This window comes from Aspergillus brasiliensis (genome assembly GCF_001889945.1).
Source record: "Aspergillus brasiliensis CBS 101740 unplaced genomic scaffold ASPBRscaffold_18, whole genome shotgun sequence".
NCBI lineage: Eukaryota > Fungi > Ascomycota > Eurotiomycetes > Eurotiales > Aspergillaceae > Aspergillus > Aspergillus brasiliensis.
The window spans coordinates 1,644-25,487 of record NW_027137459.1 but is presented as its reverse complement, the minus strand read 5'-3'; the positions used below and the strand labels follow the sequence as shown (position 1 = coordinate 25,487).

General features: G+C 47.3%; 10 protein-coding genes across 10 annotated transcripts; 4 read left to right on the top strand and 6 right to left on the bottom strand.

Moving 5' to 3' along the window:
• Positions 1-248: 248 nt before the first annotated feature.
• ASPBRDRAFT_353338 (nuclear transport factor 2 family protein) lies at positions 249-1,033 on the bottom strand. The gene is made up of 2 exons (XM_067623336.1): positions 974-1,033; positions 249-915 (listed from the first exon to the last, which is right to left on the bottom strand). Exon 2 carries the CDS (start codon positions 850-852, stop codon positions 466-468), a length of 387 nt encoding a protein of 128 aa, XP_067474063.1. The 5' UTR covers positions 853-915; positions 974-1,033; the 3' UTR covers positions 249-465.
• A 919-nt stretch (positions 1,034-1,952) lies between these two features.
• Positions 1,953-4,461, top strand: ASPBRDRAFT_48325 (uncharacterized protein; the record flags this gene model as incomplete). The annotated part of the gene is made up of 5 exons (XM_067626069.1): positions 1,953-2,106; positions 2,162-2,216; positions 2,276-3,104; positions 3,157-3,239; positions 3,289-4,461. Coding segments are annotated over exons 1-5 (2,017 nt in total), but the record flags the coding sequence as incomplete, so codon positions are not given.
• A 738-nt stretch (positions 4,462-5,199) lies between these two features.
• Positions 5,200-5,983, bottom strand: ASPBRDRAFT_48323 (nuclear transport factor 2 family protein). Its single transcript, XM_067626068.1, has 2 exons — positions 5,443-5,983; positions 5,200-5,357 (listed from the first exon to the last, which is right to left on the bottom strand). Exon 1 carries the CDS (start codon positions 5,937-5,939, stop codon positions 5,472-5,474), a length of 468 nt encoding a protein of 155 aa, XP_067474061.1. The 5' UTR covers positions 5,940-5,983; the 3' UTR covers positions 5,200-5,357; positions 5,443-5,471.
• A 733-nt stretch (positions 5,984-6,716) lies between these two features.
• Positions 6,717-8,222, top strand: ASPBRDRAFT_187446 (carotenoid oxygenase family protein; the record flags this gene model as incomplete). Its single annotated transcript, XM_067620099.1, has 1 exon — positions 6,717-8,222. One exon carries the CDS (start codon positions 6,717-6,719, stop codon positions 8,220-8,222), a length of 1,506 nt encoding a protein of 501 aa, XP_067474060.1.
• Positions 8,223-8,758: 536 nt separating this feature from the next.
• On the bottom strand, positions 8,759-10,356 carry ASPBRDRAFT_187444 (Zn(II)2Cys6 transcription factor domain-containing protein; the record flags this gene model as incomplete). Its single annotated transcript, XM_067620098.1, has 3 exons — positions 8,759-9,810; positions 9,869-10,202; positions 10,260-10,356. 3 exons carry the CDS (start codon positions 10,351-10,353, stop codon positions 9,126-9,128), a joined length of 1,113 nt encoding a protein of 370 aa, XP_067474059.1. The 3' UTR covers positions 8,759-9,125.
• Positions 10,357-10,768: 412 nt separating this feature from the next.
• On the top strand, positions 10,769-12,083 carry ASPBRDRAFT_187442 (NAD(P)/FAD-dependent oxidoreductase). Its single transcript, XM_067620097.1, has 3 exons — positions 10,769-11,305; positions 11,371-11,867; positions 11,936-12,083. The coding sequence occupies exons 1-3, from the start codon at positions 10,896-10,898 to the stop codon at positions 12,040-12,042; spliced, it is 1,014 nt and encodes a 337-aa protein (XP_067474058.1). The 5' UTR covers positions 10,769-10,895; the 3' UTR covers positions 12,043-12,083.
• A 1,065-nt stretch (positions 12,084-13,148) lies between these two features.
• ASPBRDRAFT_662113 (uncharacterized protein) lies at positions 13,149-15,245 on the bottom strand. The gene is made up of 3 exons (XM_067628684.1): positions 14,420-15,245; positions 14,186-14,367; positions 13,149-14,135 (listed from the first exon to the last, which is right to left on the bottom strand). The coding sequence occupies exons 1-3, from the start codon at positions 15,062-15,064 to the stop codon at positions 13,352-13,354; spliced, it is 1,611 nt and encodes a 536-aa protein (XP_067474057.1). The 5' UTR covers positions 15,065-15,245; the 3' UTR covers positions 13,149-13,351.
• A 716-nt stretch (positions 15,246-15,961) lies between these two features.
• Positions 15,962-17,580, bottom strand: ASPBRDRAFT_137173 (MFS transporter; the record flags this gene model as incomplete). Its single annotated transcript, XM_067618865.1, has 3 exons — positions 15,962-16,617; positions 16,669-17,203; positions 17,278-17,580. The coding sequence occupies 3 exons, from the start codon at positions 17,578-17,580 to the stop codon at positions 15,962-15,964; spliced, it is 1,494 nt and encodes a 497-aa protein (XP_067474056.1).
• Positions 17,581-18,650: 1,070 nt separating this feature from the next.
• Positions 18,651-20,443, bottom strand: ASPBRDRAFT_211037 (M20 family metallopeptidase). The gene is made up of 4 exons (XM_067621920.1): positions 20,340-20,443; positions 19,486-20,288; positions 19,292-19,434; positions 18,651-19,234 (listed from the first exon to the last, which is right to left on the bottom strand). The coding sequence occupies exons 1-4, from the start codon at positions 20,430-20,432 to the stop codon at positions 19,017-19,019; spliced, it is 1,257 nt and encodes a 418-aa protein (XP_067474055.1). The 5' UTR covers positions 20,433-20,443; the 3' UTR covers positions 18,651-19,016.
• A 2,459-nt stretch (positions 20,444-22,902) lies between these two features.
• On the top strand, positions 22,903-23,202 carry ASPBRDRAFT_200435 (YciI family protein; the record flags this gene model as incomplete). Its single annotated transcript, XM_067621434.1, has 1 exon — positions 22,903-23,202. The coding sequence occupies one exon, from the start codon at positions 22,903-22,905 to the stop codon at positions 23,200-23,202; it is 300 nt and encodes a 99-aa protein (XP_067474054.1).
• Positions 23,203-23,844: the final 642 nt, after the last annotated feature.

Here is a 23,844-nt window from a genome sequence, read left to right as displayed (position 1 = left end):
CTATTCTATTTTTAACTATTCTATAGCTAGGTATAAAAATTCCTTTAACCTAACTATTAGCCTGGCGGCAGGTATAAAAATTCTGATTAACCTGACCTGACCTGGCCGTTCGCCACTCTAGTTATTCTATCACATGGTAGAACCATAACACCCATATTATATAGCCACAATACCATACCCAATTGTTTGATGAGCAGGACTATTGAAAGTATAAAGCGACTGTATGTTTTTATTATACCCTGCTGAGCATTCATTAGTTCATTTCACCTTTCTTCAATCTTGATATAAAGGAATATCCAGCTTATGGGAAAACCGCAGGTCAAGTAGTTATGTATAAAAGCTTTGCATAGGCTAAGCACCCACGGATAGTGCATGCAGGCGATATAACTTTGAAAACATCACTGGAGAAGACACTGAACTTCAGGCTATTTACATGAAACGGCGTCTTATTGCATTGCTGCCCAACTACTCGTCAGACAAAGGGGACGGCCAATACATGATTCGCATATGCGAGAACCGTTCTCCAACTAAGGTATATGCCGCCATGAACCGAAAACGTACTTTTTCGCCCTTCGTGAACGGATAGAAGAAATGATTTGGTGTGTCCTCATGGCTAACGAAATGCCCGTCAAGCTCAGCCAGTATGGTATTTCCAGTCTGAGTCCAGGAACGAATGTGGAGGGCTTCACTGATTCCATCATGGGCTGCCTCCAATAGCTTGATGACTTCCTCACGTCCCTTCGTCCTATTCTTTCCATCTTCCAGAATCACATCCTCATTGAAAAATCGCAGGGCCGTGGCTCGCTCCGCATTTGCGGTGTTATAAGACTCAATATAAGCCGGGTAGTCCATGGTGTTCTCTTATTCTGCCACAGTACGATGTGGGTAAAGGAATACTAGGCTGTCTGGCATTCACTATGCATTTCTATATTAGCAGGCGTCACCCATGTTTGACGAGAGAGGATCTGCATACCTGATAGAATGCGAATGCGTTGAGACTGACTTGGTCGGATCCAACTGATGAGGAATTAAATAGCATGGTCCTAGACATACTTATATATATATGAAACAGAAACTCGCTTTGCTCCTTTAGCTGTCGGTATGGTCGTGAATACTAACTGCAAAATGGCCGTCCAATCTCCCTTTGCGGCGCCGCTTATGGAGAAGTGGCGCCCCACCGCCTGCCAGCGTTCCACAATCCGTAAGTTTCTGTCGCTGCCTCATGGTAAACCTGTGGCTGCGGACTTAGTACCAAGACATTGAAGTGATGCATGGCTCGATGCTCTAGGAGTCAGGTCTTCCTCAACCGAAAGCCCCGATCTCTAGCAAGCCGCGGTAGTTTCACTCACCGTGGGGACGTCCCACTCTGGCATTAAGAAAGTTCGAGACGATCTTGTCTTCAATTCTCCCCTTTTAACACGTACAAACGCCCTACCACCCATCGTCGATGTCTGAGCAAGCTTGGAGCAGTATGGTCTGGTAATCTGATCGGGAATGAGTTGAGTATGAGGCCATCGGGAATTAACCTTGGATGAACGATCGACTTGACCATGGAATGAACATGTGGAGCGCCACATCTCAGATTGGACTCTTCTAGTGGAGACGGCGCAACAACGGGGAAGGCGCACATGCTTCTGGATTCAGAGATGACATTTAAATGCGTCGTGCCTATCAATTCTCTATAAGTTTGCATCTACGCTTCAGCCATGGTTCTACAATAATTGTGTCCTCATCCAGCTATCCGTAGTGAAACTTATTCCACGCCCCGCGTAATGGCCACCCTCTCATGGGAATGGTCTAGAGCTCTACCGGCGACATGCTGGCGCCAAAGACTTGCGGTTCGGAAAGAGTCAGTTCTACTTCCCGCTTAGCTAAGCGGCACGGGACTTCACACGGCAGCCGCAGCCGCAGCCGCAACCTCCCTTTTGATGCCCGGCTGGCGCTCGGGGATAGTCAGTATTTAGGAGAGCCCAGTCGTGCATTCTTGACTGGTCTCTACCAGGTATTCGATAAGCATGCCCCCCAGCTCAGAGAAACCATTCGCCTGTTCTTGGTGTGATGTCCGCTTCACAAGAAAGGAACATCGGACCAGACATGAGCAAGCGCGTCAGTGGCTTCAATCAATCCGTATCCGAATCAGTCACTTGCTGACAGTAGTTAGATTTCCCTAGGCGACAGTTCAAGTGCTCGATATGCCACAAAGTCTTCTTGAGAAAGTAAGACCCTCATTCCGCGGCCATCCCGACATTTTCAGACAGAATGTTCAATGGATTAGAGACGTGCTTCTACGACATGCGAGGTCGATGCACGACTCAACACGAGGAGCCGGAATGCAACAGATCGCCAATTGCAGTACACACATGGATAACAGAGGTTCCAACAAGTCGAGTTCGCCTGTTGGAAATATGGATGTTGCTGCGCCTCCGGATGTCCACGCAATCAACTGTGATGCCTTCGCAGTGCATGCTGGGGAACTGTCTCCTCACCCCCCGGGAAGCAACGAGTCAGAAATCAGCCTTATGGATGATATTCTGAACTTTGACTTATTTGTGCAAAATTTGGAACCCCTAACTCGCATGGTCGGGAATGACGTGGTAAGTCCATTGAACGCCGAACAGAAGAGTGTGGACAGCTCCCCAAGTCGAACAATGGGTTTAGTCTACTATCTTGAAGATAATTGCAACGTCAATACTCCAAGCGAGATTGGCCAGTATAACGGGGGTATGCATCAGCACACCCGAATTGCAGAAGATGGGTCGCAGGATTACCGGCCGACGAAATATGCTGCTCAACGGTATCTCCGGGCTTTTTTTGATTCCTTTCAAAGACATATATCAATCTTACACGTACCAACCTATCTCAAACGTCAACCACCGGAGCCATTGGAACTGGCAGTGTACGCGGTTGGGGCTCTTCATGCGTTTAATCAGGCGGCTGCATGTGATGCATACCGTGCCGCACACGAGAAACTTTTGGTGGAAGCGTCCACGCTAGCGCCCCTTGAGAGGGTGCAGACTCTACTTCTACTCACAATGTTTGCAAGTTTTTCGGACGAGCCAAGTTTACGGGCGGAGAGTATACTTCTCCAAGGCCGACTAGCAGCGGTTAGTATCCTAGCCTAGCCACAATTGGCATAGAGATGCTCAAAGAATTCAGGAATTGCGTAACTGTCCAGGCGATGTTTCGTCATGTGAGTGTGCGTCTTGGGATGTGTGGGTGAGGAGGGAGTCGATGAAAAGGTCGTCAATATCCCAACTTTATGGGTCTAAGGCTAATACCTAAAGGCAGAGCGATTCTGAACACCATTTGCTTTCTTGGGATAATGAACGTGTCTCACTTGTCATCCACCATGTTTCTACCACCCAGTTTTGATATTGAACTTCCGTACTCAGAGGACCTCTGGACCTGCAACAACCGGGAGGAATGGGAACGGATCTTCAGTACAACACCACGACCGCAGTCTTTTACGGTTGCCTTCCACAATTTAACGTCACTGTCCGGTTCCATCCAGCAGAATGACTCCGGCCTGACCCACCTTGTTTTGATGATTGCCCTACATAGCCATGTTAAATCTTGCAGAACTCTTGCAGCCTCGCTCCCGGAATCTCTCAGTCAAGAGATGATCGAGACAAGTATATCCTCTCTGAACCACTGGCTGCTGTGTTTGGCGGAGTCCGAAATCTTGCGTCCTCGGCAGCACGCGTGTGCGGACTGTTCCCTCGCTGCGTCGGCATTGATCTTGTGGAAAACTACTATGATCCAACTCTGCGCTGATCCAGCATCAGTTATGAATGTTCAGGACGCAGTCTTAGCGCTGTCTATGGGTCATGAAGTAGTTCCGCAACTGAACATTGCTTATAAATCATACAGCGTCGCGCCAGCAATGGGCCACGCCGTTTCGTTTATTCAGGGGCCCATTGTCCGTGGCGTTCAGTTTCTACAGGCAACTTCTTGTGCCAGCATCAGTATATATAACGGCTTGCTGGGATTTCACGGTATTATTCTACTCGTCAGATGGTTATCCAGTCTGGAAGCCCCCAATGAGCAAATCAACGAGCAGGCCTTGCATCCTGACGAGTGGGCATTGCTCCAAGATATTCGGGTACTGGTCACTGAGTCAGATCTACCCTCGCTAGAAAGTCTCCCACTGAGCGCTGCCTGTGCCCGGATTTGGGCGGAAACCCTGCATTCTGACCGTCAAATCTGGGGAGTAAGGAAGATACTGCACACGTATCTTCAGAAGTTAATATAGCTGAATGCATGCCTTCCAAGTCCCCGGCAGTATACTCGACCTATACTTGCCGTTACACCTAAGCATTACTGAAGCGCTCTGTATCTACCCAAATTCAAAAGCTTTGATACCTCCTGTCCAGTGGCTGGAGTGTGATCGCTCAATACTAAAGGATTCTGACGACTCGCACAGAATCTGGGGCGGATTCCTATACGTTATAAACAGACGGCCAGGTATGGTAACCTCTCAGCTGGGCACCGTGATTCTCAGCTGGGAAGATTACCAGCAATCAGCCCATGCGCTCAGTAATACTTTTAGATTAGGCGCCTCAGAGACTGCTAGTCATCTGATAGTGAGAAAGAAATCGCCCTATTATCTATGGGCTCGAAAAAGCACCTTTGCCTTTTGTACACTCTTCTAAAAGTGCCTACCGTGGAGGAAGGAGATTTGACTGGGTGTGGACTTTGCCCTAAAATATCCTTCAACCCATGCTTGACAACTTCTAGCTGCTCGGCCTTAACGACAAAGAAAGCTCTCGTGTGAGTCCTTTCCAAACTTTCCCTTGTAAAGGGGACTACTTAAGAAAGAGTCTTAGAGATCCACGCACTATTATGTCTATTTTTATTTTTGCGTCCTATGAGATCTCTTATGTCTGCGTCTATAGTTTACCACAGTTGACACATTTCTATATCGTTACTAAGACCGGGACATGTGTGACTAGGATATTTTATACGGTATATGGTATCCAAGATAGTGATTAGCCGGAATGCAGCTGGAGTCTGATATGAAATGATGTATATAGCAAAAAGAGCAAATTGAGAACTCTATGCTGCTCTATTCCCTTATAGAGCAGCATTGTTTTATTATTTTCTATGCCATGAATATAAAACTGCTATATTCTTTACATTTAATATATATTCAACGAACAGTTTCTTAAACTGGGATGTGGTACAGGGATTTGGGTAATTGAGATAGTGAGAGTATATCTAGATTGCTATGTTTTGTTTGTAGATACAGAAAGCTGGAGTTCACCGGTGCTAAAAAGTCGCGGTCCTGATCACTTCTGAAGCTATGCGGTTTGTGGTCGATTTATGAAGAGACATGGTACATGTCGACGACTAGGGCGCTGAGCCATATAGGTAATTAGCATTCCCGATGAAGGCTTATGTACAAGTTTGGTCATAGGTAGCGGGTGAGGTGCTGGCACATACTGTATTTGGCTCTCCTTATTGAACATCCTCTAAAAGATCCCGTTATCGTTCTTCGACTGACTGGGGACTTGCGAAATCGAGTCCCAGTGCTCCACAAACTCTCCATCCTTGTACCTCAGCATATCGAAGACATTCAAGCCAAGATCGCCCTTCCACCGTACAACATGACTCTGAAGAACCACGTAGTCTCCATCGATAAGGATCCGCTTGAATCTGATGTCGGGCCTCTCAGCTGCGTGTCCTGTCAAGTCTTGAATCTTTTTGTTCGCCAATTGGCTGAATTCAATGATCGACTCGGGCCCGTCGCCCACTTCGGGGTTGTGCTGCTTATACTGTCCGCGAAGCAAAGAGCGGGTTGTATAGTAGTCAAAGTAGACAAACGTGGCAAGGAATAATTTGAGGCACTTCTTAATGATGGCCACCTGGGTAGCGGTGTGGGGCGGCTGGTCAGCAAGCGCTGCGTATCTCAACTCGACTTCAGCTTCGAGATCAACCATTATGAAGAATAGAACATGTAACGAGGAATGGAGTCACTGGTGCTGGATGTTATGTGAACGCTCCTGAGAGATATATATGTCTGTATCCAACGAAATGGCTTGTGGTGGCGCCGAAGCTACCCGCAAGGTGGCGTTGTGGTGCCGCAACCCCACGGACACCTCAATGTTGGGTGGGTTGATGAAGAAGTATGCCTGCCGAGAATTACAGGCAAGAACAGTCTTATCTGACTACAGTCTATAATTCTCCTGTAGGTGTGATTACTTCCTTATCCAATAATAGCATAGCTCACGTATCTGCGCGCAAAGCGTAGGATGGAGTTCATACCGCGAGGCGTTGAAACCAGAGTAGATAATCTATAGAACGCAGGGAACACGTACGCAACAGCTTTGTATTTGTCGGTAGAATCATCTCAAATAGGAAAGGGGACCATTATAGCACAAAAAAGCGCGTGCAAATATCCTTTTTCACCCCCCACTGCGATATACCAAAGGGGATGAGCAAGGTGGGAGACTACTTGGAAAAGGGATATTTGCATGGCCTGCCACTGGACTGGGAATGTCAAGTGGAGCCCCATACAACGTGGGGCCCCGCTTATGGCTCGATTTACTATTGCCAACGTAAACACCCCCCTCCTTTCGATCTTATATATAGCTCTTCAGCTCATCAGGTATCCTGGTTTCACAAGACTCACCTCCACAGAGTGATACTATTCCTTCCTTGATTCTCTTCTCGAAGAACGTATTAAGCTGCTCGCAAGAATCTCTTTGTGATACATTATGGCTCTACCATTTCCGGATATTCCTTGGTTGCAAGGATTTGACAAGCCTTGTCGTTTTGAAGGCGAAGTTCGGGATCTTATTGTCCATGGCGAGGTGCCAAGAGAATTGGATGGCACCTTCTTCCGTGTGATGCCCGACCCGCATCTCTCGCCTTCTTACTATGAAAATGGTACGCATTACATACCGTTTGATGGTGATGGGAATGTCAGTGCTTTCAGAATCAAAAATGGGCATGTCGATTACAAGCAACAGTATGTGAAAACGGACAGGCTCATGAAAGAGAGAGAAGCACGCCAGTCTCTGTGGGGTCGATACCAGAATCCCTTTACGAGTCATCCATGCGTGAGGACCGCCATCGAAAGCACAGCGAATACAAACGTTATCTACTACAATGGCAATCTTCTTGCCTTGAAGGAGTATACTCTTCCGTACTCACTCGACCCAGTCACTTTAGAAACTCGAGGGTACTGGAACTTCAACGGTCAGATATCTTCCAGATCATTCACGGCCCACCCCAAAGTCGACCCGAAGACTAAAGAGCTTGTGTGCTGGGGTACACAAGCAAAGGGACCCGGAACACGAGATTGCTGTTACTTTGCTTTTGATCCAGATGGTAAAAAGACTGAGGAGTGCTGGTTCCAAAATCCATTCTGCGGTTTTCTGCATGATGCCGGCGTATCTGAAGACTTTATCGCTCTGATGCTGGTCCCAATGCGTGTCGACATGGGGAAGATGGAGAAGGGGGGATCGCATTACTACTATGATTTTGACCTGGATCTTCACTGGGGTTTAGTGCCTCGACGAGGTTCTGATGCCTCAAAAGTGAGGTGGTTTAAATGGAAGAATAGTTTTCCAACCCATACAGCGAACGCTTACCAGGAAATCGGGCCCGACGGAGAGGCGAAGGTTTTTGTGGATACCGTACTCGCTCATGGGAATGCCCTGCCGTTCTTTCCCGAGGAAAACCGCAAGGATGATTCACCAGCGATTGAATCCCTCAAGATTCAGCTGGTTCGGTTTTGCTTTGACCTGAAAGATGAAAACCCTACAGATGGAAGTTACCTGAAGGTTCCCGATCCGGAAGTGCTTCTCGACGTTCCTTGCGAATTCCCGCGTATCGACGACAGATTCATGGGTCAGAAAGAGAAATCTATCTTTTGCGCTACCGTTAAACAAGATATGCATTCGGACTCAAAGAGCCTGGTCGGATCTGCCGGGCTGAATACCTACACGATGGTGGATCTGTCCCTCGGGAAAGTGGAACATTGTCCATTTGGACCTAGTTCCGTAGTTCAAGAACCCTGCTTTGTTCCTCGGTCAGCCGACGCGCCGGAAGGAGACGGTTTTTTGATTGGCTTAGTGAATCGTCTGGATACAATGTTGACCGAACTGGTTATCATTGACACCAGACGTTTCTCCAAGCCAGTAGCCGTGGTAGAAATTGGACTTCGGCTCAGGCAGGGCTTGCACGGTAACTGGGTCAATGCAGCCGATATGGAGTAAACAAATCTTTATCTTCATTCAAAAATTTACCCCCCTCCTAAGGCTATTGTCTATAACTATCCGAGATTCGTACAGTTTGCTGTTCAGGCAGAAATGTGACGAAACCAAACGTGACAAAGCCTACGGATCACTAGGAATTTGCCGCCTGTTTTTTTTTTTTTTTTTCTTTTTTTTACCCTTTATATATCTTACAATCTTACTGTTCTTTAGAGACATTATCGACAAAGTAAAGCATTAGAGATCGATAGTATATTCGCCCTCCTAACAGCTCTGGAACCAATCTTTCTCATATAAAAGTTCGTGGACTTTAGGTTGCTGACGATTACCGTGTCAAGCCTCGGGGTCCTCCTAAGCTGCGCAACCTGCTCGTGTGACTAGCATCCACTAGTCCGAAGAGGTAACGATATCTATTTTGAGAGCGGACGGCTCCCGAGAACTGAAGCAAGGTTCTGGAGAACTAACAGAACGATCCTATTAGTCGAAGAAGCGGAGATAGAAGCAAGGCCAGGCGAATGGTTGAGATTCAAACCAAGATTGACTGCTATTAATCACATCCGAGCACTTGGGATTAGATATAAGATAAGTAGCAGATTGATCGGAAGTACTATTTTGGTCTACAAAGATCACTGAACGCCGATAATATGGTGAAATCAGGACAGCGCACATTGAAGAGCATAACTGGTCTAACAATGCTATAAGGGGTGGAACAGGCTGCTGGATAATGCTTTAATTACCTCAAGGACTAAGAAAGATTTCCAGGGCTTTTTTAGGGATTCCAATCTTACTAGCACCAATTCAAGCCCCGCGTGGTTGTATGCTGGCCCCGAAGAAAGATGGGCTTCTGCCTCTGCGTTGGGTTGGTCACGATGACCAAACAGGAGCAAGGGTCTTCCTGCATGCAAATCACAATGCGAGAGAGTTGATAAGGCTTTTTATATCGTTGACTAATCGAAGACACGTCGGTACCCTGTCAGGAAGCTGGCAGCTCGTCCGATAAGAAGGGGGACAATCAGGCGCAGGCGGGTCCCGATGCCAGCTCGTTTGACGCTCTTCTAATAACTGCACTAGTTTTATAAAAGAGAAGTCGTTGCTGTTAACGCCAAATATCTCTGCTTTCAAAACCTTGCGCATAATGGTTCTCCATTCTGTAGGCACAAGATTCACCGAGAATAAAGAAGTGTCGCCTGGCAGATTGGCATGGTATGAACCATCTTCATCGACGTTTGAGAATCGCACTCGCTTATGCTCGCCGTTCCTCTCGAGACGTTTCGTCTCTGTATCAATTGTTTTAAGTATTCTTTCATAACACTCGCCGATGCACAGACAGACCACACCTAAAATGACGGAATTTTGAATGATCGCAAAATAGCGTAATGGGCAGTGCTGGCAATTCAGAATCATAAATGCTTTTCGAACAGTTTCACGCAGCAGGTGCAGGTCTTCTGGGACTATTAGCTGAGATTTTAGGCGAAGCTGTTCCAACAATAGATATTGTTCAGAAAGACATGCGCATGCATCCGTTGATGGCTGGCTAACAGTAGCCGCAAGCAAACCCCTGTCCGGCTCGGGGTATAACTGGTGTGGAGGCCTATTGTCAAGCTAGAGTCAGTGGGAAAGAACGCGCAAGTATAGATGGTTCCTCATACATGTGGTCAATGCGATCACTTCCAGTCATAGGTGTACAGTACGGCAGACCACCATCCTGTCCCGATCGGAGCTGAGTCAGAAAAGTGAATTGGTCCGGTTGGACCGTTGCGATATCTCCATATGATTCAGGCGAAGAAGCTACGCGATTGGTAGGCAACGTGGAGTTCTCACGTGAAACTGCGTGAGTTACAGGCCGTTGGGGACAAGTCGGTTTCTTGCGCTTGGATCTGGGTCTCCCTAGTGGCATACGGGATGAATAACAACAGTCCTTGTTCGCGGAGGCGCATCTGGAGCAAACGGGACGCTCGCCGGAGCATCGAACCTTCCTCGTCCCTGCAGCTGGCAGTCAGTCGGGCGATCCTTGAATAAGTTGAGCGAAAGGAGCCATACTACAAGGGTCACATGAGCCTCGGTAGGGTTGAACGCCGCGTTCCACTTTACTTGAAGTCGGTTGACCTCGAGAGACAAGTTGCTGTGAGTCCATGTTGTTTGAAGGACACATTTCCAGGTTCCCAGGAAGTGTCCGTAGGCCGCATTTCGTAGGGAAAGTTTCCGCCAGGGACCGCTTTACGTCAGCCGCCAAAAAAAAAACCCTCCGAGAAGGTTCGTCACTAAGGCAAAGGCAAGCGGGTAATTGGGGCACGGCCTCGGAAACTTCAAAAGTGTCCGAGACAAGGGTCTAGGCTCTCATCATTGATCTGCCCACCGATGGCCCGAGTCTGAGCCTATCTGTTGGTATCAGTCGAGCATAGTAGCTTTCCCTGGTATCATCCTGCTATGTACTGTCATACACCTTGTGTAGCTGGCACCCACTCCACCAACTTACACAGTATCGTTGCCTGAGGATAGCTGCTATCACCTTATAAGAGACCCTCTTATCCCTACCATTCCACATCAGTTTCTCAAGCAAAAAATATAACACCAGCTCTCGAGGCACCCGTCTGGCTCACCGCTGGGACAGGTTCGGGTTCTAACGTACTGTCCATTGTTCAATTGCCCCTCGCCTTGACACACGAGCCCTGGCTAATGCAAGATATGATGTATGACGCTCTCATCATTGGTGGCGGTCCAGCTGGACTGGCAGCGGCAATGTCCCTCGGGAGAGCCTGTCGTAAGACTGCCCTTTTCGATTCCCAAGTGTACCGTAATGGAGGGGTTACTATGATGCACAACGTTCTGCGGCATGACGGGGAAAAGCCGGAATTTTATCGCGCAACTGCGGTTGAGGAGATCATGGACAAATACGATACCGTCTCCTTCATCGACACGCACATAACCACAGCTCGACGCGTTGAAGAGTATCCGAAGCGGCCCTTCTTCGAGCTCAAGGATGAGAAAGGTAACACCTGGCTGGGACGCAAGTTGGTCTTAGCGACGGGGACGGAAGATATCCTTCCACCGGTAAAAGGCTATAAGGAACTCTGGGGGCGTGGAATGTACGTCTTATACCGCCGGATATCCAGGGTACCATGTAACAAAGCTGACTTCTGGTGCCGTGCAGTGTCCATTGCCTATTTTGCGACGGATTCGAAAAACGCGGTGGCCATGTGGGCGTGTTCCGCTTCGAAACAGCGACTGAACTGATCCCTCTTCTCACTGCGCTTCCCCTTGCCGGCAAACAACAACTCACAATCTTTACAGACGGAGACATCATTGACGCCAAGAAGGAACTACAACAAGCCCTAGATATAGCAGCAGCTCGTGGTGTCAAATTTGATAAGCGGAAAGTCACATCCGTTTCCGAGAATCCGCACACAGCAGGCATTCGGATGCACTTCAGCGAAGGGCCTGATCAGGATCTCCGGATACTCCTACATAGTCCCCCTAATGCTAATCGTGGCGCGGATATTATAGCGAGCCTCGGTCTAGAAACTCAACCAGGGCCTGGCGGCCATGTTATCACAAAGACTGCCATGCGCGAGACTAGCCTTCGTGGATGTTTCGCGGCTGGCGACACCTCAACCTCGGCTAAAATAGTCTCCGTTGCGCTAGCCACCGGTAAGTTGACTTCGGTCTTCAATCCATACTCTGATTCCGTGGTCAATATCTGATAAATCATGCTCAAGGATCACTTGCCGGTATAGGAGCCGCGAAACAGCTTGCTTACGATGAAGGTCTGGAATCATTACAGGAATCACTTGAAGGAGCAAAAAAATCGCGTGGAGTCTTATAGAACTCGAATACTGGCTGTCAATCGCCCATATCTAGGCTGGTTAGAATAGAGGCCCTCGTCTGTCTAAATGTGTTAACATATCTATTTTCTCTGAGACCCCGGTCTTCATGTTACCGTTCAAAAGTTATCTCCGGAGCAGAAGCTTGTAGTTCTCAACTGTAAATCTACCTGCCTCTCTTTACCAATCCAACTGCGGAACGCTTACCCTGGCACCGTAGGTCGTGACTCGGCTACATCGTATCACGAAAATGCAAAGGCTATAACCAGTTCGCTAGCTAGATTCCCCTTATACCATGGTTGAGTATGATGGTTCCTTTTTCCTTCTGCCTACTCTTTTTATGTTAAGACGGCGACAGCGTGTGTTTCAATTGACGCTAACCGAGCAGGATGTTCAGAACAAACGTGGAGAGACAGACTCTCAGTACAGAATAGAGAGAACAAAGAATGATATGCCATCAAGGGCACCTCGCAGCTGACGAATTCAAGAAAAATTGATCAAAAACAGACGACGCTGCGACCCTACTTGGATGGCCAGGTGGAATGAAACCTTCAGAAGCGATAATTAGATGCAAGGAAGTATTTAACCCGTATTTTCTTCATGGAATGGCAGAGAGATACTTTGTCAACATCATCATGACCCCACAGCAAATGATTGGAATCAACAGGCCCTATACCGCCAGAATACAAGGCGAATACCAACGCGCAAAGCAGGCATATCAAAGGGCTATACTATTCTGCTTGCGGACTGTACGAGCAGGTATCCAAAACACGGTATGCATCAGAACGACATGTGCAATTCGGACGAGACTCGGTAATGGGACTCTGCTCTACTTCAAAGTGATCAATGCAACCAAATGCTGTGAGATACTGTGCAGAGTCGCAGTGGCTGTGGAACGGTAGCACATACAATTCGAAATGTGCTCCTAGATAGCTGTGTCTCTATTTAATCAATTCCATTGGCATTGGTAGTTAAAAGGCGCAGGTCCTGCTGTATGGGAGGAATGGACCACATCCACATTGAAATTGCTGGCTAATATTTAATAGTCAGAAATAAGGCATCCTCCAGAAGTCGGAAACCCGCTACTGAAAATAGAAGGACTAGTTATGTCGCTCATGATGGACAGGACCTGCGATAGATGATTTTTAATACATGCATAGCAATTTAGATCCCGTGCGTTACGGCTCCAGAACTGCAATACTCAGTTGGGCACTCGATACACTTCTGAAGAGGTGGTCCTGGTTGATTTCCTGGTTTCCGCCAGATCCATAACTTCTTCCTTCTTCGTCTTTCCGTCATTCTCACATTCCCTTATTGTACCTTTATTATAACAACGTCAACTTCATCCGCCCCGGCAGCTACACGAAATGTGAAGCCGTTAGTGTCGGTTACCTCCACGCACTTCTGCAGTTCTCCGGCAATATAAACTGCCCAACTTCCTTCTTCTAGATTGTGAGCTGTTGGTTCCACCTCAACCACGGAGCCATCCCAGGTCTTCATAGTAAGTATTAGAGCACTTTCCTCTGAGTCCCACTGCCCCCGGAGAAAGTCAACACCTTGTGACAGATCAACACCGTCGATCCATGGACGCTTAGCCAGGATATCCCGCGTCCATGGTCTATCCCACATGATTTTCTGGCCGTCGTTGACATTCAGTCTGGCATATCCAATCGCAGCATTCCCGGTAAACCCGTCCATGTGCCTCCATTGGTGAGATTCGTCTATGGCCTGGTCGTTGCGCGGGTAAAATAGTCCCCCATTTTCCCAGGTGGGATTCAAATTCGTATCCGCGTATTTTAGTAGGCCTTCCAATTCAACAGACTTGCCGAGCTCTGACAACCACTCGACAACGTAACCGAAAGTCGGAAGGGAGAAAGGAAACTTAGGGGGTGGGATTGTCTTCGCGATCTCAAGCGCCTTCAAAAGCAGTGCCTTATCTCCTGCATCGTCCCCAGCGATCTCTCTGTAGACATTCGCTAACGTGGGCGAGTTGAGACGTACTTCTCCGTCGAAATTGGTTATGTAACCGAACGCCTGGCTTTCAAAGGCCGATCTTACTAACTTGGGGTTCCAGGTATTCATAAAAGCATTTGCGCTGCGAAGGTGTTAACACCATGCCATTTCACCAAGTACGGAACAACATACCCGGCAGTAAAGCCCACTTGCTTTGGAATCTCAGGCCTATCCTGATTCACATACCACCAATCCACGTACAAGCCATTTGACGCAATCATCTGCTTCCGTTCCCATGCCTCTTTATATTTCTTAAGAACATCTCCAACAACATTCGTGCCGTCTCTGACATCGTTGTATCGCATGCCTACCAACTTTTGACCTATGGTTAGCCGGAAACGGTTCGCGGGGACGGACAGTAAGTACCGGAAACTGATTGCAGACAACGAAAACCAGGTTGGGCTCACAACAGACCCCAATCCAGTTGTTCTTCTCCATTTCTGCGATTATCGCCGCCTGTAAGCTGCGGTTATCGTACGAAAATACCTCCGTACCGAGTCCCCAGAACAGTGGGTCCCAATGGAACGTCAGAGACAAGGGTTTCTCAAACTCATCGTCGTCGAACAGCATGGCATACAGGCTTGTCATCAGCAACAGATGTCCACTGTACATGATGTTTTCGCGCACGACAGGGTCCGCCCAGGGCTTCCTCAGCTCCTTTCGATCAGGATCGGTTTTATTTCCGGAATGACTTGTGTTGAACCAGTAGCCCCACACCTCGCGCCGGAGCATTTTATGTATCAAACGACGCAGAAGAGGCTTGAAGACGCTTCGCAACGCTGGGAGGCGATGAAAATGCGCTACTCCGGCACCATAAGCCATGGCGGATATTTGATATCTGTACGCATCGAGGAACTCCTGGGCGGGCTCCTGCGTCCCCATATGGCGCCATTCGCCGTCTAGCTGCCAGGCAAGATTATGGTAGTGGCGCAAATGGCCCGCTTGCTTGGTGTCAAGCTTCAGGATTTTCGAGATATCCAGAGGGAGACGCTGCGGAGGCTGTTGCTTCATTTTGATTGAAATTGGTGCGATTGTTGTAAGATAGTATCTTCAGGAAAGCGTGGTGATAACGAGATGCTGATTTCACATTTGATTCTGAGCATTTTGAATTCGCTTTGGTTTCTTCCTTGCTTAAATAGATCCGCACGCCTAGACTCGGCTGTAGTCTAGAACCTCGCTGTTGACGACGAACACCCTCCCGCCACTCCGTGTGGGCAGCGGTCAATACCTTCATGTTGCCGAGGAACATCCTTCTGCTGGTAAACAAAGTTTATCTCAGTTAACCAGCAGAGATGCCCTTACGTTCTATTGCCCCCACCCTCCCCAACCGCCCAACAACCCATCCGATCGAGATTGCGCATTACTCCGGCCTCAAGCCACTATTTGTGGGGCGCCACTTTACGTTGTCCGAGAGACTCCTGCTGCTCTTCGCTGACGGGAGTGGTGCGCCACCTTTTCTTGACGACGTGCAGTTTGCACTCCACTGGCCACCCAGTCCACGTTCTGTCTAGAACTGGGAACTGCAACCTAATTTGAGTTGGCTTTGTATGAGGGATATTACTTTTTAAGGTATTACAGTAATCAGATTCTGGTCACTCAGGTCTCCCGTTATCTACGCGTAGTGGATTCCGAAGCAGAACTTTTTATCAACGAATGGAAGTTCGGCAAATACGGTACGTTAAGAGATTGACGCTTCGTTTTTCCGCCTTCTGTCAGGACCTCACCATGCTGATGGTCATGACCCAGAATGCAGTGAACGTGGTTTACAAAACAGGCTGACATTTGACCTGTTGTTATGCTGAGTACACTCAAATATCATGTAATATCTCAATGTATGAAAAATCGCGTTGTCACAAGTTCTCCGGTCTGGTAACTGTCCAAGAATAACATGAGGAATTCCTCCACTCCTCAGCGAGCACTGCGAGTCCGTTCCGACCTGCTCCGTATACGTCCACCGTAGATCCAGAAGACAACAGGCACTGGGACCATAACCGCACTGAGAAAACCGACGAGACTTGTAGCCCAGGCAATTCCCAAATTATGATACATGTACCTGGTGAAGAGAGGAAACACTGCACCAAAGACACTCCTTACAGCACCATTGGCTGCCATTGCACTGTTTGCCATGCTTGGGTAGCAGTCAACAATATATGTAAAGCACTGGATGAAAATTGTGTACATGCCCCAACCGATAAGGAATCCCGAGCAGACTTCACTTGGCCAGGGAATCTGAGAATTGGAAGTCCAAGCATACCAGAACAGGCCTGCTGGTACAAGACAGCCACCAAATATCATTAACGGGAGGCGGTCTTCAGGCTCGAATTTACCGCCATTGATTTCCACTTTTCGCTTGAAGAAAGTTTGAGTATAGATAACAACCATGGCAGTGCCAACAAATACTCCAATGATGATGCTTAGAAGTGGGAGCGAAGCAAGACCAGAGTTCCACCCGCGAACTTCACCAAAGGCGATAGGATATGATTGATAAAATAGGTACATCAGACCATATATAAAGGACTGATAGAGTGTTAGAAGAACAAGAATCGGCTCCGTGAAGAAGAGTACTGTGCTAATGTCAACACCTCAATCATCCCTGTAGGATCTATATCGCTTACCCCATGGGCGTACCAGGTAAAGCTGCGCCAATCTATGGAGTGATGCTTCTTCCATATCCAACGGCGAGCGGATATTTCGGGCCCCAGTCTGTTTCCGCAGTTCCTTCGCAATACGCTGAAGTATAACTGGAGGGTAGGTCTCAGGGTGGACCAGAATAGCGAGGAGGGAAAGGACCAGCCCAGCAATGACGACAACCCACATAGTCCATCTCCAGCCTGCAGAACTGTCGACTATAAATCCGCCAATAATCGGGCCAAATGTGGGACCGGAGAACACCAAGCAAATGCAAAACGCTAACGCAGTTCCACGATAAACGGCGTTCCAGCAATCTGTAATTAGTCCACCAAGGACAGCAATAGGAGCGACGCCGAACAACCCTGCTAGAAAACGGCCGACTAGGACGGTAGCGATATTTTGACCTAACGCTGGCATGAGGCCGAACAAAGATGATATTCCGACTCCTATGACAAGGGGTAACTTGCGTCCGAACCGCTCGGACAAGGGCCCAAAAATGAGAGGGCCAATTATATAACCCTATCCGGGAAAGACCCAATTAGAATGACCTTCGCTTGATGCGTGTTTTGAGGACAGATATAATGGACACCTACAACCAAGAAGAGAGACGTGCCAAGTACAGCCACTTCTTCATTCACACCAAACTGGTCTGCGACTTTTGCTTGAGCACTACCAAAAATACTGCTGGAGATAGTCACAACCAAATTGAACATTGCCAACATAAAAGTCACCCAAATACGGGATGCCAAAGACCAATTGTGAGGATGGCGGACATCATCAAAACCGCTAAATTCGAGAAGCTCATCATGCCCAAGAGGCTGAGCGGCAGCCCTTCCATGCTCAACATCCCTTACCTGGGATCCTAAGGAAATTCCATCCGGCGTCGTCTCTCTCATACTGGAGTCCTGGTGTGTGGACGATAGTTGGTAAGCCGGAGAAGTCTTTGTCCAAGACAGGAGACTCTACTTCTGACGGAAATCTTGCTTCCATCTTATAAAGCTGGCGAAGGGTACACCTAGTCCACTTAGTAATGCGACTCCGCGACAGTGTCTTGCCGCTTTTCCGATCTACGATAGCCAAAAGGGTAAAAAAATATTAGACTGCAGAAAAGCTGCAACGGGGCCGAGTACAGGCCCCTTAGTTCCGAAGAGCGTTTGGCTCTCGGAGAGTTTAGATGTCTGGAATGCGTAGTTGGCGCCCAAGGTGTTGCTGATTTGGTCTTTCGGAGAGTTGTGGTCGCGGAGAGTTCTAGTCTCGGTCTATTGATAAGTATGTCGGTGCGGGGACTTTGTTCGGATATATTTACCTCCCCTAAAGCGCAAAAGCGACTATCCAGCACGTCGCCGCGTTCCCAACGTCAACTCTGCCCCACCAAAGCACTCCCGCAGCAGAGCGGGTTTCATGGATTACTGCTACGTCACGGATACGGATGATGACTGCGGAGGCTTGTACGCTCTAAACGACGCTTAGCTGTGAGCGGCGAAGCCTGTTCTGTCCTTGACGAAAACATAACAATGAGCCAAGAGACCTTGCGGGGGTAGCTGAAAGGCATATTGGAGGCAGGAACAAAAAAGGCTTACTGCGGAGGTAAAATTAAAAGCTAAATATATTGGACACTCTACTTCCAAGGCAATCCTGCGCTCCATGACGAAGTTCGGCCGGCCCTCCTTTCCCAGTGCGGTTCCAATTAATAATTAATAGCTAATATTGCCTGTGATCATTCTGGTTGGTTGACAAGGACAAATCTGTTTGTCCTAATATTCCCTAGTGCCAAAAAAAATGTGTAGGGCTAGATGGGAGATTTCATATCAATTGTCACGTCCTTTGACATCTTGCATGGACTTTACCGGTTATTGGCACCAAGATATCACGCTTGCTTATACAACACGCAGCCGGGGCGGCAGCGACGCCTCCATGGAGGTGCAAGTCTCAATTAGAGACTTCATCAACTTCTATAGGATATGGTCTCATGGTAAACAGAGCCCTTCAGATGGCGTATCGTTTCTTCTAGGCAGGTGGCCTGAGCCAAGGCAGACACAAACAGCTCTCAACATGCCTAAAATCTGGGACCCTTGAAACCGAACTCATGGACACATGGACATCATCCTGCGCATGTACACCAATGTTTGCCATTTACTCCAGAAAGAGGTGGACGCAACTACTTTTTTTTTTTCGTTTTTGTGTGTGAACTCGGTGGTTTGACATCAAGGGGAGAAGAGTGGATAACATAAGTCGCGCAATCTGAGCACTTGAGCACTGCCCAAGCAAACGTCCTTCACTCACCTTTTATCTGACGTTGAAAACCTGGCCTCCTTTTGTGTGCACGGATTGTTCATTTAGCTTCCTGGAAATAATGTTGTACTTGTTTGGCGAAATCATCATCAACAATCAGTTGACATGCGACAGCGGCGATCCCTGACGCGCAGGCAATGGTGCGCTCAAATGCTTCAGATGATCCCGCACCACTCGTAAACTCGTGTGTGTGATTTACACCATTTGCAGGAATAATATACATTGCATGAAAGCCCGGTACCTCGTAGGAAACGTTGCCTAGATGTTCTTGTTATTAGCGAATCGAGGTACCTAGACAACTCCAGCCGTGCTTACCCATATCTGTGGACCCGCCGCTCAGGAGACCTTCTTGCTCACCCAACTGAAAAACTGAATCGTGGCCCATTGCATGCATTACATCGACAAACCTCTCACACATTGGTCGATTGACCTTAAGATCGGCATATGAAAGGCCGCCCCTTAATCAAGTTAATTTCACCGGTAATATTCGCGTCATTCTGGTTACGTACCACGCGAAATCGACCTTGCATCCAGTAGCGGTTGCAGCAGCTTCAAAGCACTTGGTGACGTTTTCTCTCAAGCTGTCGAGAGATTTCACACTTGATGCTCTCATGCAATAGTCTACAGAGGCAGACTCGGGTATGATGTTCGGGCGGTCGCCACCGTGCACGATGGTGCCATGGACTCTTTGACTCGGAAACATTTGCTGACGAAGAAGGGATATATTCAGATATGCAGCGACAACTGCATCAAGAGAATTGACACCCTCCCAGGGGGCCGCCGATGCATGGGCAGCTTTACCTGTGAATGTGACGCGGACGTCATCGGTTGCCAGGAAACCCCCTGGCAGGCCTGCTGCTATACTGAGAAACTTGTCACTTTTTGGCGGAGGCGACATAGGATGAAGCATAAGACAGGCGAATACATCTTTGTACGCGCCATTCCTAATCAACAGAATCTTTCCTCCTCCAGCTTCCTCCGCGGGAGTACCCAAAAGGCGAACAGTAAATCCAGGGCCGTGTTTATACTGGGCCTTCAAAGTTTCACAGGTTGCGATGAACGCGGCTATAGAGCTGGTTGCTATGAGATTGTGGCCGCAGGCATGTCCGATCCCTGGAAGCGCATCATATTCTGCATTGAATACCACCACTCGGCCTCCAGCTTTGTGGGTATATTCAATCTCGAAGCCGGTTTCTAGCCCATAGGCACTCCGATGGACACAGTAGCCATCTAGTTTGAGACTTTCAAACATAGTGCAAATATTATCATGCGCTTTGTATTCTTTGAAAGCAAGTTCGGGGTTCGACCAGATCTTTTCCAATTAGAAGCCATAGTTATGCGTACTAGGATCAAAAAAACATACCAAATGATTAATATTCCTAAGCTCCGCGTCATAAGTTCGCATAACGCTTTCGATGGCCTTCAAAAAGCCCTGTCCAAGATTATTGGGCTCCATACTGTATTCGGTCTCACCAGTAGGCGCTTGAGGGGTAAAGGTACACTGAATCACCGGGCTTGGTCTTCCATTTATCTGCCGATAGCAGGAGGGTTTTATTAATACAAAAACTAAATACCTTATCATCCCTAATATTAATTTACTGATCCTCGGGATCTGGTCCGGAAATGGTGGATTTCTAATTGGACGACCTCGTTCGGAAAGTATTACAGACGTGGCCCTTCGGATATTTTCCACTTGTCTGGGCGTTAAAGCTTATTCTTTGTTTACAGATAGGACAGTTATCATACCGGGCCGGGGTTCCAAGTTGCGCTTTTCGGCAACAAAGCAGACCCGCCCTGTTGTGGCCTGTTGGGAAATTAATTTGTCTCTCACAATAGCTAATCTGCTCATGACCTTGATAAAGCAAGGGTATATGGTCTACTGCTCAATACTAATACATGCATTGGACGAAACATGCTATGGGACTCCGACGGCTCCAAAGGAAACTTCACACCAGGAACTGTTTCCTATTAGGTTGGTTACGCTCAGAACACAGTCCGCAAAGCCCTCGTCAAATCCCATTGAATTCCCTGTGAGTCATAACGCCAGCCTTCCTGATAATGGATTTGAATATCGCCAGAATAAAACGTGGGGCACTGTAAAATTGGTTATCGACAAGAAAATTGAAACAGCTTATCTTGCTGTGTCTTTATACTCTTCTCTTTATGCTTGGTACAGTGAACCAGTCTACAATATGTTTGTCATCCTAGGGTGCTTGGCAGTGTTGACTGTTTCAAGCTACGCTCTTTTCCAAATTTGTGGCAGAGCAAGGAGACGCTGGACCTTTGGGAGTATAGATCTTTTCTTCAGCGTCAGCAAGGGTACTATTAGTTGTGCGTCAACTATGGGGAAAAACAGCATCAAGATTAGATAACCGGTTGCTTTAAGGGAGTGAGAAGGGGTTATTAAGCTCATCAGTCGATAGAGTGACAGTAGTTCACAGTAGTTGGTGCGATCATGAAAGAACTCATTAGCAGCCACATCATTATAAGAATGCAGCATCAGAGGTTTCGTTCAGCAAATACTCAAGCGTGTTTATTATACATGTGACTTCACCCCTACATATCATGTCGCTCATCTTTCTAAAATTTGTCGAACAGAGAGCGAAATGAGACTGCAGCCTGAAGGCAACTTGCCTATATTTCACCTTTTTAAATTTGACTAGTGTATGAGTCAAATCAAGATATGGCCACTGTCTAAAGGCACAGGTATCTGTCGACCAATGTAGACAAAGGCCTGTGGTCAGCCCTGGGAGTTTAGACATCTTTTACACATCTCGAGCAGAACCTCAAGTGTGTCAATTTCTCGACATAGGCCTTTGTTTTCAATTTTTGCCGCTTGTAACGTTTGATGGATTTGGTGGTATTCATCTGTCTTCAATTTTTTTTTTTTTGTTCGACTGCATCCCGGCCAAAATTCGATTGAGTGTACAACTATGGTGTTGAGTTAAACAAACAGAATAAATCCACCAGAGCATAATTTGGACTCACCACTCGATCTCCACGCCTACCATAACACAGCTTGCACTTCTTGGCCTCACTGGATGATGGAAGCTTGAAGAATGCTCTCCGCTTTTTCTCCATGGCGAGCGGAGAGTTCCAACAATGCCAAGCACCCACCATAGAAAGTCTCATATTGGCTGCATAGAGGGTTCGTCGCTGTAGTTTCTTGGCCTTCATATAGTCAACAACAGCATGCATAGGGAGCCGATAACGCGCTGATCCTTGCCTTTTCACTGGACACGTACATTGTACGGGTAGCGTCTGAGGACGTACCTAGCAGTGCACGTTACACAGGCTAAGAAAATACGTCGATGAAAAGCTCTGGATGTCTGCGTCATGAGTCCATGTGTTGCACGGCTGAACTCGAGGACAACAGACAGTCCTTGGGAAGGTATACTCAGCATGCCTATGGTTCTGAAGGGTCGGTTCAGAGATATCGGATCAGTAAGCGCGGATAACAGGCTAGAATCGTAAATAGTAGTACCATGTGATTTGCACTACAGTCTGGAATATCTTTCCAGTCTACAAAATCTACAGCCCTTTACGGAGACTTCATTTCTTTTCTAACCAGGGATCAGAAGGAATTTGGTCTTCCAACTAAAGGCCTCTCTATATCGTCACATTACCCCTATTTGAGAGATTACGGGAAAATATCCAGTAGAATAATAACTATACTGTCTATTAATCTTCCTAGGTATACATATAATTTCCTGGGATGTGGATACCTTATGGGTGTGGATAGCCTTTACTCTAATGCGCTGGTGGTGCCCCACATCTCCATAAAAGCGACGGCTGCTCCATCGAGTTGTTGTGAACATCCCTATCCTCTCAACCTTTGTTAAACACCTTTCACTCCCGCATTTCCTCGCCTTTCGGGGCCCTTTCCATACCCCGTGCGCCAGTCCTCGATACAGCCCGTCTGCAAAATGCCTCTTTTTCTGCTCTCTGTCTCCTACCTTACTTTCTTCGAGGAAGTAGAAAAGCATCTCCCAGCCCATATAGCCTGGTTGAAACAACAATATGAGCAAAACATCTATCTGTTCTTTGCACGCAAAGTGCCGTTCACAGGCGGAGTGTGTCTCGCTGTTGCAGAATCGGCACTTCAAATGATGGAGATTACAGAAACCGACCCTTTCCGCACCAACAATGTTGCAAAGTATGACATTCAAGAGCTCGACCTGACGAAAATCAATACTCCTATGCTCCAGGAATATGCGTCCGACTGAGCGAGGTTCTTGCAGGAAGCTCTTTCAACTACGCGCTGATGGTTTCGCTATTGTTGTACTGTACATCTGCTACTGCATAATCCTTCGCTTGGAGAACTGGACTTCGTGATGTTCTGTCAATGCCAGCCGGTCTGAGGGACATTGATCTCGTGTCCGAATGGATGGTTTAAGACGTTATAGACAGCAGTTAGCAGTGCTATGTTATATACTGCAGGCAGAATGAAATGCAATCTTCCGCGTTGCTCTCCAAGACTGGGTCAAAATCAACACATAACTGTATACTGGGTAATTAGACACCATTAGACTACAAATCAACAACACCGCGGAATTCTGTAGATATTATAATTAATTTATTTATATATAGTGGAGCAGGCTCTTCTGTCTGAATAGATAGATATTATAGATAGAAGAAGAATATTTATATACTGAAATAAATATTGTTAGTATTTTATTACTAATAATATATTTTCTGTGGCTAAATAGTTGGATTTTAAAAAAGTATTCTATGCAGTCTTGTCTACATAAAATAAGATTGTTGGAATTATATACTGGTATAGATTTGATGAAGAGAGACAGAGCTAGGGATATAGTATTATATTAATTAGAGAAGATAGATGTTAAACCCTAGGATTACTTCCCTGT

Coding starts and splice junctions, on each gene's coding strand:
- ASPBRDRAFT_353338 (XM_067623336.1), bottom strand. CDS start 852: ATGGACTACCCGGCTTATATTGAGTCTTATAACACCGCAAATGCGGAG.
- ASPBRDRAFT_48323 (XM_067626068.1), bottom strand. CDS start 5,939: ATGGTTGATCTCGAAGCTGAAGTCGAGTTGAGATACGCAGCGCTTGCT.
- ASPBRDRAFT_187442 (XM_067620097.1), top strand. CDS start 10,896: ATGCAAGATATGATGTATGACGCTCTCATCATTGGTGGCGGTCCAGCT. Junction 11,306..11,370: donor GAACTCTGGGGGCGTGGAAT/GTACGTCTTATA, acceptor GGTGCCGTGCAG/TGTCCATTGCCTATTTTGCG. Junction 11,868..11,935: donor CTCCGTTGCGCTAGCCACCG/GTAAGTTGACTT, acceptor ATCATGCTCAAG/GATCACTTGCCGGTATAGGA.
- ASPBRDRAFT_662113 (XM_067628684.1), bottom strand. CDS start 15,064: ATGAAGCAACAGCCTCCGCAGCGTCTCCCTCTGGATATCTCGAAAATC. Junction 14,368..14,419: donor TTGTCTGCAATCAGTTTCCG/GTACTTACTGTC, acceptor ATAGGTCAAAAG/TTGGTAGGCATGCGATACAA. Junction 14,136..14,185: donor CAAGTGGGCTTTACTGCCGG/GTATGTTGTTCC, acceptor ACACCTTCGCAG/CGCAAATGCTTTTATGAATA.
- ASPBRDRAFT_211037 (XM_067621920.1), bottom strand. CDS start 20,432: ATGGAGCCCAATAATCTTGGACAGGGCTTTTTGAAGGCCATCGAAAGC. Junction 19,435..19,485: donor TGCAAGGTCGATTTCGCGTG/GTACGTAACCAG, acceptor AACTTGATTAAG/GGGCGGCCTTTCATATGCCG. Junction 19,235..19,291: donor CGGCGGGTCCACAGATATGG/GTAAGCACGGCT, acceptor AAGAACATCTAG/GCAACGTTTCCTACGAGGTA.